The sequence below is a fragment of the Chelonia mydas genome, chromosome 27 (assembly GCF_015237465.2).
Source record: "Chelonia mydas isolate rCheMyd1 chromosome 27, rCheMyd1.pri.v2, whole genome shotgun sequence".
NCBI classification, from domain to species: Eukaryota; Metazoa; Chordata; order Testudines; family Cheloniidae; genus Chelonia; species Chelonia mydas.
In genome coordinates, this window is record NC_057860.1 from 12,967,834 (window position 1) to 12,985,763 (window position 17,930).

At 67.7% G+C, this 17,930-nt stretch overlaps 1 protein-coding gene across 2 annotated transcripts in view; it reads left to right on the forward strand.

Moving 5' to 3' along the window:
* Positions 1-17,930, forward strand: part of THRA (thyroid hormone receptor alpha) — a 48,678-nt gene that overhangs the window by 22,164 nt on the left and 8,584 nt on the right. The window contains exons 3-9 of one of the 2 annotated variants that reach the window (XM_037886837.2): positions 7,061-7,318; positions 12,913-12,974; positions 14,253-14,353; positions 14,866-15,013; positions 15,650-15,855; positions 17,274-17,420; positions 17,654-17,912. In XM_037886837.2, coding sequence (XP_037742765.1) covers positions 7,266-7,318; positions 12,913-12,974; positions 14,253-14,353; positions 14,866-15,013; positions 15,650-15,855; positions 17,274-17,420; positions 17,654-17,912 — 976 coding nt within the window. In that variant the 5' untranslated portion in view covers positions 7,061-7,265. Of the gene's footprint in view, positions 1-7,060; positions 7,319-12,805; positions 12,975-14,252; positions 14,354-14,865; positions 15,014-15,649; positions 15,856-17,273; positions 17,421-17,653; positions 17,913-17,930 lie in introns of those variants that run through there. The other variant, XM_043536993.1, reaches the window with a different exon arrangement.

Sequence of the window (17,930 nt, forward strand, 5' to 3'; positions counted from 1 at the left end):
CCCAATAGGATATGGATTATGACCCCACCCCCTATGGGCAGGATGTGGCGGGGGGGGGGGGGTGCCCCGTCCCTGCTCTGGGACGGGGCAGGATGTGGGGGGGGCATGCCCCGTCCCTGCTCTGGGACACGCACACCCCAGGGCGAGACGCCAACTCGCCTCCGGGAGCCAGATGGCTAGAGGGCGGGGGTGGGGCAGAGACCCCGCCGTGGCAGTGGGCCTGGCGCCCCGAGGCGGGCGCTGTGGAAACACTGTGGGCCCGGCTCTCCCTGGGAGCGGAATGTTCCCCGGCGCGCCCCGGCTGCTGGGTGTGGGGCTCCTCCCCCCTCTGAGCACCGGGGGCAATGGAGCCGGGGGGCGGGGTGTCTGAGCTCCCCTTGGGATTGGGGCCTGCCGAGGGCCCACGGGGCTCACGAATGGGGGAAGGGGGGGGTCCCTCTTGAGCAGGCGGCACTGAGCTCCTAGTGGCAGGGCAGCAAGTGACCGCTCCTGCAGGGTGTAGGGCCCACGGCCCCCATCGCCAGCCCCCCCGTCACCGGCCCGGCTCCCCGGCGGAGGGCAGCGTGTGCCACCCAGGGCTGGGGCTGGCTGGTCTGTCATGCCAGGCTGCGGGAGACTCTCTGTATCGCCCCACGGAGCCACGGGCCAGCCCCGGCCCCCCACGCCAGGTGCCAGGCCCTGCTTACAGAGAGCCTGGGGCCGCCCCGTCCCCAGCAGAGGCCCCTGCACCCAGGTCAGCACCTGGCATTTCACAACCGCTCGGCTGGGTTGCGTCATCTCCCGCGCAGCAACAGACACCCCCAGCGCCAGGCCAGGCCCGCTCAGGGCTCGTTTGCTGGGACCTCGGCTCCGGGCTGGGGTTGGGGCAGAGCAGCCAGGGAGTGCCGGGGTCTGTGGAGAGCAGCCCCTGCTGCAGGGGCCTGGCACCCTTCAGGGGTCCCACCTTTGGTACGGGGCGATGCTGAGCCAGGCCTGGCCGGTGCTGGGTCCATGGCAGGGCTCTCCCATCGCACCCTGCTAGCCCCCTCCCTGGATGGGACCTGCCCCCTGCTCCAGGGGCTCCGGCCCAGGTCTGTCTGGAGCCGCGCCTGGGAGCGTCTGGGCTGAGGCCCATCAAGCTCGTCTCGCTCAGGCCCCAGCCGGCCTTGAACCCATGGCCCCAAGGGCGGGGATGCTTTGTGCGCGAGGTCACTGGTTCTCCCTGCTGCGTTTCCCCTGGGCTGCGTGGAGGGACCCTTCCCGGCGCCCCAGGCTGCGTTTTCAGCTGCTGCAGGCTGGGGGTGGGGGCTTTCCCCAGGGGCCGTGGCAGAGGCAGGAGGTCAGGGCGGGGGAGCAGACGTGTCTGACCTGGGATGGGGAGACGGGCCCACGGGCCGAGGCAGCACAGGGGATGAGGCCTGAGGTGGAGGGACTGGGGGCGGGGGTGTTATCAGGCTGGATGGGCCGGGGCAATCAGGTGGAGGGGCTGGGGGGGGGTGGTTAACCAGGTGGGATGGGCTGGGGCGTGCTGTTGAGGGGCTTCCCATCTCTCCCTGCTCTGCCCCACCCGGTGCCCTACGCTCCGCGGGCTTTTCCTTTCTTTAATTTCTCCTCCGATGATCTGGGTTTCCCCGTTCGTTTCCCAGCTCTGTCTGATCCCATGTGGGGCGGCTCTGCGGGGCCCTTCCGGCTGTGGAGCTGGGCTCTGTGCCCGGGCCAGGCAGGGCATGTGCCGGGGGGGGGTGGGGGGCAGCGCCGGGCTGGGAACAGCCTGTGTCCTGTGGTCAGGGGCTGGAAACCCTCCGGCCCAGCCACAGGTGCGGGGATTAGTCGCCCCGGGAGATGCAGCAACAAAGCTGGGCTCTGTGTCAGCTGCTCTGCCAGCCTCCCCTCCTGGGGGGCAGATCAGGGCGGCGGGGATGGTCCACCCCCTCTGCACCCTCCCCCCGGCCCCCGCTGGCCATAGCAATGGCCTTGAAGCTGCCCCTGAGCCTTCCTGTCCCCTTGCCCATCAGGCCCAGGGCTGCCAGTGCTTTGTGAGTGGTTGTATTGTGCCCAGCCCCTTGGGTGCCTGGTGCGAGGATCTGCAGCTCTGACGGCGGGAAGGTTTCCTCTTCACCTCCTGTCCTGCTGCTGTGTGGTGTTGCTGTGTGACGGTTATCTGGCTGCTGTGCTCCACCCCAGAGGTGGCTGCATTTCAGGCCTGGCTGCACGATCCCTGGGCAGCCTGGCTGTGTGCTTGTTGCCTGGCTGCTTTGTCCACCCCAGAGGTAGTCGCATTTGGGCTGAGGGGGGAGCAGTGGCCATGCGGTGGGGAAGTTCTTTGGCATGAGAGCGCTCCTGTAGATGGGTGGAGAGCTTAACGATGACCTGCAGTTGGTGCTGGGGGGCGGGGCTCTGCCCTCTGGCCACCCACTTTTTGCCGGGGTTGGGAGGGAAGCTGGGTCAGGCCCCAGCCTGCGTGGTGTGGGGACACTGTTCCTTTCTTCTGAGTCATCTTGTGATGCCTGGGAGCGCCAAGGCCTTTGCAAGTCAGAGTCCCGTGTGGCGGGGCGGTGGGCGGGGGCAGGAGTGCTCAGTCTGGACCCCGGGAGCCCTGGTGCCCCCCAGCTCAGTGCTGGTACCTTCCAGGGGTGCAGCCCCCACCCCCACAGCTGCTCGGCAGCGACTTTCCCTGCAAGGAAGTGAGAGAAGGGGGAAAGGAGAGGTGTGACAAGCACCTCTCACCCCATTCCAAACCCTGCTGTGTCGGACCCGGACTCCTGGGTCCGAGCGAAAGCTGACTCCCCGTGTGCCCCAGCTGGGCCAGCCCCTGCCTTCTCCCTGGGCGCTGAGCTTGGCAAAGCGGCGGGCTCTGGCCCTGGTGTGTGAGTCCTGCTTGCCCGGACATGGCGCGGGTGGAGCTGAGAAGGGAGGCTTCTTAGATGGGCACCCTAGGCACTGGGCTCGCCAGGGCCACGCTGTGCTCTGTACAGAGCGTGCGCTGGCAGCGTGGTCACATGGTTAGAGCTCGCGGTTGGGACTCCGGGTCCTAGCCTCGCTCTGGGAGGGGCCTGGTGTGTTAAAGCAGGTGAGGCTGGAAGTCCGGACTCCTGGGTTTTATTTCTGGCTCTCCCACTGCACTGACTCACCGTGTGAGCTGGGGCACGTCAATGCTGCTCAGTGCCTCAGTTTCCCTATCTGTGCAGTGGGCCGTGAGGCAGGCCAAGGTTGCCAGAAAAGGCCTGGTTTGTTCGTCCCTTCCCAGTGCCCGGCCAGGTCCCAGCCTCCTCCACACGTGGTGTGTTGGCTGCCGTAGGCTGATGGCGGGGCAGAAGCAGGTGGTGTCCTTGAACCCCCAGTCCCTTCCTACTCTGGCTGGAGCCACGGGGCCACGCTGCCTCTGCTCTCAGCCCCGTCCAGGCTGGGGGAGTCCCAGGGGGCTGGGGGAGTGTCCCGCCGTGCAGTGCCGCAAGAGCAGGGCCAAGCCCTGGCACACGACAGGCTGGTCTCTGGGCAGCCAGGGCAGGGTGGCTTGTGGAGCTGATCCCCCGCCCGTCCCTGCTCTCCTGGCGGGGGTCGGGGGCTTAATGTCATCACACCCACTGCAGTGATCCCACCGGGGCTCGGCACACCCATGTGCGCTGGCTGTGGGCGAGCACGGGGGTGTGCTGCCAGGCCCACACTCAGCTCTGGGCTCTTGGGTGGCATGGGCTGGCAGGGTGCCGTGGGGCCCCTATTGCTGCAATGACCAGATGCAGTTCTCTCATCTGGGGGGCAGAGGAGGGGGCTGGCCGAAAGCAGGCATGCCCATTCACACACCTGCTTGTATGCTCATGTGTGCACAGACGCTGACACACAATCGATTGTCTGTGCACTCCCCCCCCCAAAAAAAATTCCACTCCTGTGTTCATTGCCCTTCGCTTGCTGTCATGTCAGTGTCCCAGAGTACAGATGGGGAAACTGAGGCACAGCGAGGGGAAGGGTCTGCCCTGAGGTCACGCACCAGGTCGGTGACAGAGTTGGGGATAGAACCCAGGAGTCCTGGCTCCCAGACCCCCCACCCCCCCGCTCTAACCACTAGACCTAACTCCCCTCCCAGAGCTGGGATAGGACCCAGGTGTCCTGGCTCCCAGGTCTGTGCTTTAACTTGCTCGCTCCCTTGCAGCACTGGGGCACTTGCCAGGAGTTTGAGAGCAGGAAGTTTCTGGCTCTGGGGCCCAGCGGGTCCCCAGCCCCAGCCCCCCTTGCTTCTCTCTCTGGCTGGGAACGCCGCCCCCAGCCCCTCCCCGGCAGTGCCTGGCGTGAGAGCCCTACAGCTGTGGAGATTCACCGCTCTGCTCTGTGCTGGGGCCGAGAGCATGACCGGCCTTGGCTGGCACCCAGGGAATCCCTGTGAGGGTGAGGCCATGTCCTTGGCTCATCCCACCCGCTGGTGCCCTGGGGAGTGCCCGCTGTAGGGATCCGCCTGCCTGCCGGGAGAGGTGCTGGGCCACAGGTGGGCATGGCACTGTCCCGGGCCGGTGCCCTCCCCACTTCCAGGGATAGCCCCCGAGTCTCTGGGAGGGGAGATTCATTTGCATATCCCCCATAAGCCCTTGCAGCACAGTAAGGTGTGGGGGGAGGCTGCTGCCTTGTGAGGGATTTCCCCCTCCTGTCAAAGCTGCGCCTACCATAGCCCTGAGAGGCCACACAGGCTAGTGGCTAGAGCGGGGGCCTAACAGGACTCCTGGGTTCTGCTCCCGGTTCTGGGAGGCGAGTGCAGGCTCGGGGTTTAGAAAGGTGGGGTGGGCAGAGAGGGGGGTTAGGAGCCAGGATGCCTGGGTTCTAGTACTGCCTCTGCCAGTCCCTGCCCCTCTGTGCCTCAGTTTCCCCCCATTACCTGGGGCTCTGGGTGCTGTGGGAAGAGAGTGGTGCTCTCACCCCCCTTCTTGTCTGTGCCCGTCCTGCTTGGCTCCAGCCCGCAACCCCAGGCCAGGGCAAGTGGGGGGACTCTCTTGTGATTTGCTCACAGGTTCCTCTCTTCCTGCTGGAGGGAGATGAGGCCCCTGGGTGTCCCCCGGACACATACACCCCCCCCTCGGGAAGCGCAGCCCCTACGTCGTGGTCAGTTCTAGCCTCTCTGCTACGACTGGGCAGCGGGGTGCTGGGCTGGGTCATCAGCGAGTGCAGGACGGGGAACAGGCCAAGGCGGGGCCAGCTGGATGAGCGGGGGGCTGAACAGCCCCGGGGCTGGGAATGGCTCTGGGGCCGTCCGACCCGGATCGGAGCCTGTGGCCTGGAGTCTCCGCGTCCCAGCCCTGGAGTTGTCCAGTGTTTCCCCGCCTGCCCCGCGACTGCCTGGTGGGGGAGCCCGAAGGCCGGGCATCTTCAGCAGCTCTCGGGAGCTGCACGGTGCCCCCCCCCCCAAATCACTCACGCCCAGGCCCCCCTCGCTCCCCGAAGGCTCCTGCCCCGGGGCCTCCTGCCATGGGTATACCAGACACAGCTCCAGGGGGAGGGACACCCCCCAGAGGAGGGGGCGAGCCGGAGCTGTTCTGGGGGGCCCTGCGGTGCCCGGTGCTTTTGGGGATGGGGGCAGATCAGGGCCGTGTCACACAGGCCGGGAGGCAAAGGTGCTGTTGCACCCCATCAGTGGTGCTTGTGACTGGTGCACGCCCCCCCCGGACATGTGTGTGACCCGCAGCACTCGGGACAGGCGTGTGCCCCCCCCCGGCTCTCGGGACAGGCGTGTGCCCCCCCCCCCCCCCCGGCTCTCGGGACACGTTTCTCCCCTCTCCCCCCGGCTCTCGGGACATGTGCGCCTGCTCTCGCATGAGGCTGCCCCCTTGCACATGCTTCTCTGCCCAGAGCTGCATTCTGCCAGGCCCAGGTCTGCCCCCTCGTGCGCAGCCTGGTGCACGCTGGCATGCCAGTCTGGACGCTCCACGCATGCTAGTGCAAACTCTTGTGCCCCCCCCACCTGCAAACTCCTGCGCTCAATGGATGTGCCAAGCCACAGCTGTAGGTTAATGCACCCGGCACGTCTCTCCTCCCACCCCTGCGATTCTGTGCCGGCCCCGATGCCTGGCAGGCCCCGTCACTTGCCCTCTCAAGTCCCCTCCGCCGAGACCCTCATGTGGCGGCAGCGGGGCCATGTGCCTTGGGGCGGCCGCGCCTCTGCTGGGTCCGCCGGGAAGCCGGGAGCGCCAGTCTCTTGTCCTCAGCCGACCCCGGAGGGCGATTGTTCCCACACGTGCCCAGCCGTCACGCACCGGGCGAGACCCCGCCGGGGTCAGCCGAGGACACAGCTTGCCTCCCCCCACCTCCCAGCACTTCCTGCCTCGGGGGGAGGGGGGCCCTGCGGGGACCCCGCTTCTCCGCTGCCCTTTGATGCGTCTGCTTAGCTTGGCCCTGTGCCAGGCTGTCTGCAGAAATCCTTAATGTTGGGATGGGGGGAAGGGAGGGCTGGGGGAGGGAGCCGTGGGGGGTTGGGGGGTTACACGACCGTGCCCTGTGCCAGGCTGCGGGAGGGCATCCAGCTGCTTGTTAACCTCTGGGTAACCTCAGCTGCTGTCAGGAAGGGGAAGGGGAAGGGGGCGGGCTCCCGGCCGGGGTAGAGGGGGGAGCCCAGGGCTGGTGAGCCCCTGGGGGGATTCCAGCAGCCCCCTTCCCTGTGTCTGACTTTCCGTCTCGCCTGTACCCCCCCTTTATCTGCCATCAGAGCAGTGTGATAGCCGGGGGGCGGGGGTGTTGCCTGGGGGACAGGGATTTGCGGTGGGGCTGACGGGATCCCAGTCACCCCCCCATGGCTCCCGTTCTTCACAGAGCGGAACCAGGCCCCTTCCCGTCCCCACCCCGTGGGGCGCAAGTGCCCCTGACCCCTCTCGCTGGCCATGGCTGGGGGGGTGGGCATGGAGCCTGTGCTCCCCACTAGAGGGGGCCCTTTCAGGGCAAAGCTGAGCCCCACAATGGGAGGCGGGGAGTGGGGGGGCGGTAAGAGCCCTAGCACAGCTTGGTAGCGGGGGTTCTTCCCCCACTTCTGGGCGGGGAGTTAGTCCCTGCCCTCTGCCAAGATTGGGCCCCGTCGCTGCCATTTCAAACCCGTGTTTGTTTTTTGTAGGGTGTCTCCCACTGGGATCGGCGCCCCTCCCCCCCGACCCCCGGGGGATGGTCTCCGCCAGCGGGCGCTGAGCCGGGCGCCATGGGGAGCGCGCCATAGACACCCCCCGGCGCCCCGCGTCTGCCGTGGCGGCCGCGGTGCAGAGCACCTGGGGGCGGAGCCCACCTTGGTCTCTCCTGAGCGCTCCTGGATGGAATTGCGGTGAATGGAACAGAAGCCCAGCACCCTGGACTGCCTGTCGGAGCCAGAGGAAACCCGGTAAGAGCTGGGGGGAGCCCCCTGTCGCACCCCCTTCCTGCGACCCCGCTAAGCCCCCTGCACCCCTTCCCAAACCCCCGCCATCCCCTGTCGCTCCCCTCTCCATCCAAAGCAGCTGTGACCTGCCCTGGCCTAGGGCAACCTCCGCTAATGGTCCGTCTTCTAAGGGGATAAGAGCCTACTTCTGGTGCTAGCTGATGGAGTTCTCCCTTCAGCTTGAGCGGCAGAGGCTCGGTGCTGCCGATCTGATGGTCCCAGGTTCGGACGGCCCAAGGTGGGCGGCTGAGCTGGACTCATCCTGATTCCCACCCCCGACTTTTCATCCTTGTAGGTTGGCACTGCCCTCTTCGTTGGGGGATGGGTGGATGAGTTCAACCCTCAGGGGGAGGGGCTGGCATGGCTCAGCATAGAGAAGGGGCTGGCCAGGCCAGGCCGGCTACGGCCTCCTGCCCATGCTGGTCCCTTTGTGGCTCGGGGCTTGCGGGCCCTGGATATCTCTGAATTCAGGGCTGTGTTTGCTCCCATGTGGGGCTCTCTGGGTGAGTCGGCAGCCCCCTCCCCTCCAAGCAGAGCTGGGGCAGCAGCGGAGGGGGGGGTATGAGAGACAGGATCTGCACGAGTGCGTACGCTAGTGCAGATGGGCGTGCCCGCGCGTGCTGCAAAGAGCCAGCGCCAGCCGGCCCCGTTTCCTGCGCTGCCCACCCAGGCTGGGCGGGTGAGAGAATGGGTCCATTCTCCAGACTGGCACCGGCTCGGCCCAGCTGGGTTCAGGACAGCAGCAGGTGTCTCCTTGCCAGTGGGCAGACAGGTGGCCCACACCCCTGCCCTGCATTCGCGCAGCCTCTTGCTCCGGTTTCCTGTCCCCCATGGCCTGGGGTGCAGGTGGCCCTGCCCAGCGCTGGATCAGATGGCTGATGACTTCTGGCTCCTTGAATGCCCCCCCTTGCCCCCCAGTCTCTGCTGTCACTCCCTGTCCTAACTGGCCGTGCAGCGTTGCTGCATGTCCCTTGCTGTGATCCACCCCAGAGCCTGCTGCATTTGGGGGGGGAGTGGGGGCAATCCCTAGTTGTCAAGACCTTTGGGGTGGAAACTAGATGGAAACCCACCTGCCTGAAGGCCACGAGTAGGAACCCTCCCCAGGCCTGCAGGGTCAGCGGGCAGGCGGTGCTGGCTGAGGCGGGGGGTCGGGTTGTGGGACACGCTCTCTGCACATTCTGCAGAGCCGTGCAGGGGCCGGGATTCCTCTCTGTCTCTGGGGCTGTGCTTGGGGGGCGGGGGGACCCAAGCAGCTTGTGCCTCCAGGGCTGCAAACACCCTTCCTGCCAGCCCGGACTCCTCCTGGGTACAGGACTTGAGCCTTGCAGCGCTCGGCCCCGCGGCTGGCGCAGGACTCCTGGAGCAGAGCCGGGACTGCAGGCTCTTCCCTAAAGACGGAGTCCCCGGAGAACAGATGTGCACGCGTGCGTGTGCAAACAGGCACAGACGTGCGAGGCTTGAGGTGTGCGCACAACCACTTGTGCAGACCTCTGTGCACGTCATGCTGTCCCGCACTCTCAGGGTCCCTCACATCCCGGCCTTGGGTCAGCAGCCCCTTAACCCTCGCACTGCTGTGGGGGAGCTCTCTGCTCTGAGGGGTGCAGACCGTGACTACCCCCGTCCAGCACTCCCTGGAGGCAGGTGCCCTCCTACAGAGGGGAAAACTGAGGCACGGAGGAGGGAGGCAACGTGTCCAAGGTCTCCCCGCACATCCCCATCTTTGGCCGAGAGCGGAGCCCAGGGATGTGTGGGCCAGAGATGTGCACCTGTGATTGGCGCACCTGGCCACCGGGTGGCAGTGTCACTCCACAGGAACCCAGCCCTGGGGCATTTACCTGCCTGAGAATGACTCTGTGGGGCGGAGCCTGCGGCTCCTGCTAGCTGCCCTCTAAGTGCAGGGCCACCCCTGCTGGCGGGGGGCCTTGGGACGGGAGGGGGAGTGTTGGAGGCCCTGGCCCACTGAGGGGGGCTTCTCAGGGCGGGGGAAAGTGGGGGCCGGAGCCAGCGCTGACACGTGCTCCCTAGTGCTGCCCAGCCCTGCAGAGCCACGTGGGGCTGGGGCCGGGGCTTTCCACCCCTGCCTCCTCTGGAGGGGTTGGCATTAGCCGCTGGATCAGGTTGCCTGTGATTTACTGCTGCTGTCAGGGGGATAGAGGGTCCCAGGCCAAGGGAGGCAGGGCAGTGGCGGGACACAACTGACTAGTGGTTTGTGCTGGCTCCCCACAGCTCTCCTGTCTTCTGTCCCCAGCTCTGGGAGGGGAGTGGGGTCTAGTGGTTAGAGCAGGGGGGAGAGCCAGGACTCCGGGGTTCTCTGCCCAACTCCAGCACCGGCTTGCTGACGGAGCGGCTTGCCCTCATTTGCCCTGGGAGCAGTCTCCGGGACAGGAGGAAGCCCGTTACCCTGAAGGCTCCTGTCCCCTGATGACCCAGCAGCCCCGACGAGGGCCCCACACCCTGGCGGTGCCCAGCTGGTAAACAAGCTGTGTGAGCACAGGCAGGGCTGGGGCAGATTCCCCAGGGGAGCACGTGGCTCCCCCCAGCCAGGAGCTGGGCCAAGGCAGGGTCACCCTCTGAGCCCCTGGGCGGCTCCGGGCCTCGGAGCAGGAGAATCCCCCCTTTTGTGGTGCAGCCCCACAGGGTCGGGCCTGGGCTCTGTGCTGCCTGCCTGCCCCCCTTCCGCCGCGCTGCCCTCCCTGCAGGATCGTCCTTCCCTCGCTACAGAGCCGAGATTGGGGGGGCGTCGGCCCCTGGCAGGTGCCAGGGAGCGCGGCGCTCCCAGGAGCAGCCCCGCGGGGGTGGGGGGGCTCCCCGGTCCCCCATGCACAGCCCTGCCGGTGCCCCTCAATCCTGGCCCGCAGCCCCTTGGCCGTGCCAGCCCCATGCCCCTGGCTCGGTGCCAGCCCCACACCCAGGAAACCCGGGGCTGATCTTTTCCAGCCGCTCGCACCAATGGAATCGCGCCATGCAAATGACTTGCCGGCCCCTGGCTGCCGATTGGCCGACCTGCCTCCGCCAGCTGGGCCAAAAGGACATTTTGTCTTTGAATGGCACTGAGGGTGAAAAACCAGCCGTGGGCCCTGGGGGCCAGCGACCCCCCCCCCGCCCCCCCCCCGCCTGCCCTGCTCCCCCTCCTGGCCCGTGCCCTCCTGGCCTGTGCCCCCCGGCCTGCCCTGCCCTGTGCCCTCCTGGCCCGTGCCCCGTGCCCTCCTGGCCCGTGCCCTCCTGCCCCGTGCCGCCTGGCCTGCTCTGCCCCCCGGCCTGCACTGCCCTGTACTCTCCTGCCCCATGCCCCCCGGCCTGCCCTGCCCCCCCCACCTGCCCTGCCCTGTGCTCTCCTGCTGCCCCGTGCCCCCCGGCTTGCCTTCCCCCCCATCTGCCCTGTGCTCTCCTGCCCCGTGCCCCCCCCGGCCTGCCCTTCCCCCCCATCTGCCCTGTGCTCTCCTGCCCCGTGCCCCCCCCGGCCTGCCCTTCCCCCCCCATCTGCCCTGTGCCCTCCTGCCCCGTGCCCCCCAGCCTGCCCTGCCCCCCCACCTGCCTGTGCCCTCCTGCCCTGTGCCCCCTGGCCTGCCTGCCCCCCCGCCTGCCCTGTGCCATCCTGCCCTTCCCCCCCCGCCTGCCCTGTGCCCTCATGGCCCCCGGCCTGCCCTGCCCCATGCCCTCCTGCCCTGTGCCCCCGCCTGCCCTATGCCCTCCTGCCCCATGCCCTCCTGCCCTGCACCTGCCCGGTTCCCTACGCCCTGTCTCCCTGGCTGCCCTGTGCCCTCCTGCCCCGTGCCCCCCTGGCCTGCCCTGCCCCGTGCCCTCCTGTCCTGTGCCTCCCGGCCTGCCCTGCACCTGCCCAGTCCCCTACGCCCTGTCTCCCCGGCTGGCCCGCACCCTTCTGCCCCGTGCCCACCTGCCCTGACCCTCCCCACCTGTCCTGCGCCCCCCTGCGCCATGCCTGCCAGGCCTTGAAGCGGGGGACCCCTGCCCTGTGCTAATCCAATGTCCCCTCTTGGACCCAAGGAGCTGGAAGAGCCCCAGCGGGCAGGTCCGAGAGGGCAGTGGTTGGTGGAGTCCCTGGCTGCAGCCGGGATGCGCTGGCCGTTGCCCATTTGTGGTGGTAAATTCCCCCGCCCCTTCCTGGGCTCTGCCCCCCCTCCCCGCCCCCTGCCCCCCCGGATCCAGCTGGGGGCTGTTTCGCTCGTGGCATGTCACGGCGCCACCTTGTGGTTTGCTTGGCCAGTTTCCCGTCGCTCTGCCTGGGGGTTCCTGGGGCGTCACTGCAGCAAACCCCTCTGAGCTCGGCCGTCCCGGGGACGGAAGGGCATGTGAGGCCCCTCTGCAGCCGGCATGCCCCCTCCCTCCCCCCCCCACAGCGGGCGGATCTGCCCCCCCCCTAAACTGGGCAGGTTGGGTGCCACTGCTGGGGACTAGCTTCTGTGCCCCCTGCCCCCATTGCCCCCCGATCTCAGTGCCCTGGGGCCTCTGAATCCAACCCTTGGATTCCTGTTTATTGAGACTCTGAGGGCATGGAAAGCGTGAGACTGCACGGCGGGGGTGGGGGTGGGGGGAACGGGATCAGGTTAGAGGCCTGGTGGGGTGGTGATAGGGTTAGATGCGGGGGGGGAGAATGGGGTCCGGGTCAGAGGGAGGGACAGGGTGGGAGTTATAGGGTTGGGGGGGATGGAGTTGGAGTTAGAGGGACGGGGGGCGGGCATAGGGTCCGGTCAGAGGGAGGGGACAGGGTGGGAGTTACAGGGCTGGGGGGAATGGGGTCTGGGTCAGGGAGGGATGGGGTTGGAGTTACAGGGCTGGGGGGGGATGGGGTCTGGGTCAGAGGGCTGTGGGGTCGGGGTCAGAGGCAGGGATGGGGTTGGAGTTACAGGGCTGGGGGGGATGGGGTCTGGGTCAGAGGGAGGGATGAGGTCGGAGTTACAGGGCTGCGGGGGGATGGGGTTGGGGTTAGAGGGACGGGGGGGCTGGGGGCTGGGTCAGAGGGCTGTGGGGTCAGGGTCAGAGGGAGGGACAGGGTTGGAGTTACAGGGCTGGGGGGACATGGGGTTGGAGTTAGAGGGACGGGGGGCGGGGACAGGGTGGGAGTTACAGGGCTGGCGGGGATGGGGATGGGGTTGGGGTCAGAGGGCTGTGGGGTCGGGGTCAGAGGCAGGGACGGGGTCGGAGTTACAGGGCTGGGGGGGATGGGGTTGGGGTTAGAGGGACGGGGGGGTGGCGTCAGGTTTATAGGGCCAGTAGAGGTCACTCAGTGGGTGGGAGGAGGAGGCCCAGGGCCGGGAAGCTGTGGGGGGGGGGGCTCAGAGCCTCCCCCTGGCCCTCCCAAGCCCCCTTATCTCCCCTGCTCTCCCAGATAGCAGCCTGTCACCGCCCCTGGCTGGCCCCTTGGCACCTGCAGCCTGAGCTGGGGCTGGCCTGTGGGTCGCTGCCCTAGGCCTCGGCTTTCCCAACTGTGCAATGGGGACAGGAGGGGCGACCCACCGGTCAGGGGGGCTCCCGAGGGGGGGAGGCGCGGGGGGCGTCGCTGCGGCCAGTAACCAGGCCTTGTTCTCGCTCTGCTGCAGGTGGCTGGATGGGAAACGCAAAAGAAAGAGCAGCCAATGTTCGGTGAAGAGCAGCATGTCAGGTACTGTGTGTCCCCCCACCCCCGGGCCAGGTCTGTCCCATCCCCCTGCCCCCAGGACAGGCTGCGGGCACCCCAGGGCGTTGTCTCGTGCCCCGGCTGATGGGTCAGGCATGTGGCTGTTTTCTCCTTGGCCTCGTCACTGGGCCCTGCCCCAGGCTGGGGGGCACCACAGCCCTGGGCGGGTTAGTGCCCCCTTGGCAGGGCACTTGGTGTCCAGGCCAGGAGGGCGCAGGGTCCTGCCCTGTTCGGTGCGCCCCCCACAAAGGAGATCCGTTCCTACGGTGCCCTGCGGAGGGTCTCAGGGTCAGGCCAGGGCGTGGGGGGGGGCCCAGCTCCGAGTCCCAAGGAGGTTGGGCTGGGGCAGGTCAGGGTATCAGCTCCAGCAGGCCGGACAGTGGGGCCCTGCCGGCGGGAGATAAACCCACTGGCTCAGCAAACAACACGACCTCCGTGACGGGGGTGGGGGCCTGTCCCAGGGACAAGGCTGGCAGGGCTCCCCGGCTGGGATGGGAGCAGGGCCGGATGCTTTTAGGGGCGTGGAGGGGGCAGCACAACAGGGGTGTGGAACATGGAGGGGCTGGTGTGGGAGGGGACAGTGTGGGGGGGCATGGGCAGCTTAGGGGGGCTCTGTGCCCATCTGCATCTGGTGTTTTCTGAGTCAAGTTCCTGGGTTGCAGCGTCTGGCATTTTCCATGCAAGCCCTTGGCTCCTCCCGGCACTGCCAGCCGCACCCGGCGCCGCCTGAGCTGCCCCCTCCGCCCGCTTGTTTCCCCACCTGCCAGAACAAGGAGCCCTGGGGGCGTCTCTCTCTGTGTCCCGAGCCCTGGCTCCATGGGCAGCCCCTGCCCGCTTGCTGAGCGCAATGTGCTTTGGCTGTCGGCTCCTCAGCGGCCCACTGGATACGTCTGCGTTGCCTCCGGTCTGCGCCCTGGGCCGCGCTCGCCCGCTGCTTGGCACCTGCCCCTGGCCCCGGTTCTCTGTGACACCCTGCCCCACCCGGGTCCTTCCTTGCCCGTGTGCTGCCCAGCCCTGGGCTCGGCGCCCGGGGCCTACAGCATGGAGCAGGACAGTTGCACCTGGTGTCTGGCTGAGTGAACGTGTCCCCCCCTCGGGGCTCCAGCCTGCTGGCACAGGGCCTGGGTCCCTGACACCCCTGGGGCTGTCCCAGGCTGCGGGATTCTTCTGCCACCGCACCCGCTTCCTGCAGGCCGTGGGGCTCCCTCCCTCCCCCGAGCGCTGGCTCCGCCGGGCTGTAACCTCTGGGCTCCCTCCCCCCAGGGTACATCCCTAGTTACCTGGACAAAGATGAACAATGCGTCGTGTGCGGTGACAAGGCGACCGGCTACCACTACCGCTGCATCACCTGCGAGGGCTGCAAGGTGAGACACGGCCTGGCCACCCCACACCTGCGGGGCAGCGGGCTCCCCCACCGGCAAGGGAGGCGCCTGGGTGTCTCACGAGCTCAGCAGCATTAGGCTTGGTCTGCATGTGGAGGGGAGACCTCTGGGTGGGGGCTCAGTAGGGGGCACCTTCCTATCATTGAGCTCAGTTTCCCAGACTGCGGGAGGCTCACTGGGGCGCTCTCCCCTCTGGGGCAGGGGAGATGTGGTAACGTTGGAGGAGATGGACACAGGATCCTCCATCGCTTCTGCCTGCTCTAACCTGTCACGTAACCGGGCTGCACCTCAGCGGGGGCTGCACCCCTGTGCCAGGAGAGCCACCCCCACGATACCAGCCTTGTGCCTGTTTAGGATCCTGTGGGGCTGCATGGGGGCTCGTTCCTCTGGGGGCCTCCCCCTGCACCTGCCTTTCCAGGGGCGGGGGTGGATAGGTTCAGGGCTGGGCTGGCCCGGCCCGGGGGTCTCACCAGGGCCTGTCCTGCTCCCCGCAGGGCTTTTTCCGACGGACCATCCAGAAGAACCTGCACCCGACCTACTCCTGCAAGTACGATGGCAGCTGTGTCATCGACAAGATCACCCGCAACCAGTGCCAGCTCTGCCGCTTCAAGAAGTGCATCGCCGTGGGCATGGCCATGGACTGTAAGGGGGGAGGGCAGCCAGCGGCTGGCGGGGGGTCCAAGGCCAAGGGCGTGGGGGGAGGCAGCGCATGGCCAGGCTCACTCGCCCGGTATTGGAGCAGCTACTGCAGTCCCTGCTAGAGGCCTGTCTGGGGGGGCCGTTTCCCCAGGTCGGGTGCCTGCCAGGGAGGGGGGACCCTGGCCCCGCCTCCATTGCTAGCCCCCGCCTCTTCCAGCCACAAGCCAGGGGGCTGTAGCGGGCACCGTGGCCGGGGGCAGCTGCGAGGGCAGCAAGGGGTTAACGCCGGAGGGGTGGGGTTGCAAGTGTGAGACAATGACACGTATTCCCCCCCACCCCGGTGTGTGGGGGGGGGAGGGCGGTGACCACCCTCCATACCCATGGAGGCAGGTGAGGCAGAGCCCCCAGAAAGGGGCTGCCCCTGTGGGTAGCCCCAGGCCCCTCAGCTCGCACTGGTGTCACTTGGACCGTGGCATCGGGATTCCCCGCCCAGGACGCGGGGTGCCCCTTCTGCCCATTGAAAGGCTCCCCCAGTCCCGGCCAATCGCCACGGCCGCTGCCTGGAGCTGAGCTGGGGTTGGATGGGTCAGGCCCCGCCCTCGGCGCTCACGCCCCGCCCCCTCTGCATGCTGCCCCCAGTGGTGCTGGACGACTCCAAGCGGGTGGCCAAGCGGAAGCTGATCGAGGAGAACCGGGAGCGGCGGCGCAAGGAGGAGATGATCAAGACCCTGCAGCACCGCCCGGAGCCCAGCGCCGAGGAGTGGGAGCTGATCCACGTGGTGACGGAGGCGCATCGCAGCACCAACGCCCAGGGCAGCCACTGGAAACAGAAGCGGAAATTCCTGGTGAGCGCCCGGACCCCTCGCCTACGCCCGCCCCGCCCGTGTGCCCCCTCGCAGGCGTGCAAGGCGCAGTCATGCGCGCACACGGTCACGTGCTCACGTGCCCTGGCCTGCTGGGCAGTGCCCGCTCGAGCACACGGCCCTCCCCAGTGCCCAGAGCTGCCGCACCACTGCAAGGAGCTGGCAGTTTGCAGGGGACACTTTGATCCTGCCCCTGTGCTCTGGCCTTGGCCGGTGTCTGTGCAGCCCGTGTGTGGGACCCGTCCTGCTCCCCTTCCGGTGTGGGAGTGAGGTCCCTTTCCCGTTGGGCTCAGAGCCTAGAGACCATGGTGATGGGCCCATTAGAAATCTGGAGCACGACACTGTCCTCTCCAAGTGGGCGCCAGATCACAGAACACTAACCTGAGCCCGTCCTCTCCCACTGGCTCTGCGAGGCCGCCTGTGACTCGCCCATCCTCCGTCATGGGGGCAGGGCCACCCTCCGGCTCTGTGCCCCGCTCAGCCTTTGCTGAGCCCAGGGAGCTCATATGGGCCAGTCGGGATAGAAGGGGAGTCTCAGGATGCAGCCGTTGGGAACTGGGCTGAGACTCAGCAAATTCATTTCAGACGTGGGTCACCAAAGCGCTGCCAGATGGGGGCGCCCTCCCAACTCTGCTGACCTAGGCCGGGTCTAGTGGGTTGGGGCTGGGAGCTAGGACTCCTGGGTTCTCTCCCCATCCCTGTTGCTGGCTCAACACTCTGGAGAATGAGCCCGGTTCCATTCAGGCTCTGGTGCTGGCTGCGGGGCAGTGCCCAGGGATCTGGCTGGAGCTCAGACGGGGTGGGCAGAGGCTAATCCCAAAACCTGCAGTGCAGGAGAATGATGGGTCCCCCCGGGAGCGAGTGGGAGAAAACCCAGCCCCCCTCCAAAGGGCTCATCCATGCCCTGGTCCTGCCTCACCCCCTGGCCCCTGCAGCTGCCAAGGGGTTAATGCCACCTAATGTGGGTGAGTGAAGGGCACAGTTCTGAGAGGGGAGGCCGGGTGTCCCACGGCCCCCCTCCTGTGCCAGCCAGGGTTCGGCTGCTGAGGGGGCTCCCTCTCTTGGCCACAGCCCCTTGGGGCCATGGGAGAGACAAGGCGCGGGGGAGAGGGTGCCAGGACTCCTGGGTTCTCTTCCTGGCTCTGTGCCCTTGGCGAATGGCTCCTTCTCTTACCCTGTCCCCCCCCGCCCCCCACCTCTCCCCTAACCTGGCCACAAGGGGCCCAGACGGAGGCTGCTCCCCCCCGAGCCTGCCTGGGGCCCAAGAGGACAAGCCCTGAGCCCCTCTCCCAGGGTTGGGGGCAGTGGGGGCTCAGCAAGGGAGGAGGCTGGGAAGAGGGGTCCAGGCAGCGCACTGGGCGGGCCGGCTTCCTGACGGGCTGTCCCGGCCTTCCCCACAGCCCGAGGACATCGGCCAGTCGCCCATGGCCTCCATGCCTGATGGGGACAAGGTCGACCTGGAGGCGTTCAGCGAGTTTACAAAAATCATTACCCCAGCCATCACCCGTGTGGTGGACTTTGCCAAAAAACTGCCCATGTTTTCAGAGGTAGGTGGGGGCAGGGGGAGGGTGGTCGGCGGGGGAGGGGAGATGGGTTGGGTGGGGGGCAGAGACTTGAGGAGGGCAGAGAGGGGGTTAAAAGCAGGGGGAGACGGGGAGGGGCAGGGCCTGGGGGAGGAGTCCAAGGGGGGAAGTGGGCGGAGCACGGGGCAGCCGAGGGTCTCTCCCGACCCTGCCCACCCCCCATGTGTCTGACTCCCCCTCTCCCCGCCCCGCGGCAGCTGCCTTGCGAGGACCAGATCATCCTGCTGAAGGGCTGCTGCATGGAGATCATGTCGCTGCGGGCGGCCGTGCGCTACGACCCCGAGAGCGAGACGCTGACGCTGAGCGGCGAGATGGCCGTCAAGCGGGAGCAGCTGAAGAACGGCGGGCTGGGCGTGGTGTCCGACGCCATCTTCGACCTGGGCAAGTCGCTCTCCGCCTTCAACCTGGACGACACGGAGGTGGCGCTGCTCCAGGCCGTGCTGCTCATGTCCTCAGGTAAGGGCCAGCGGGGGG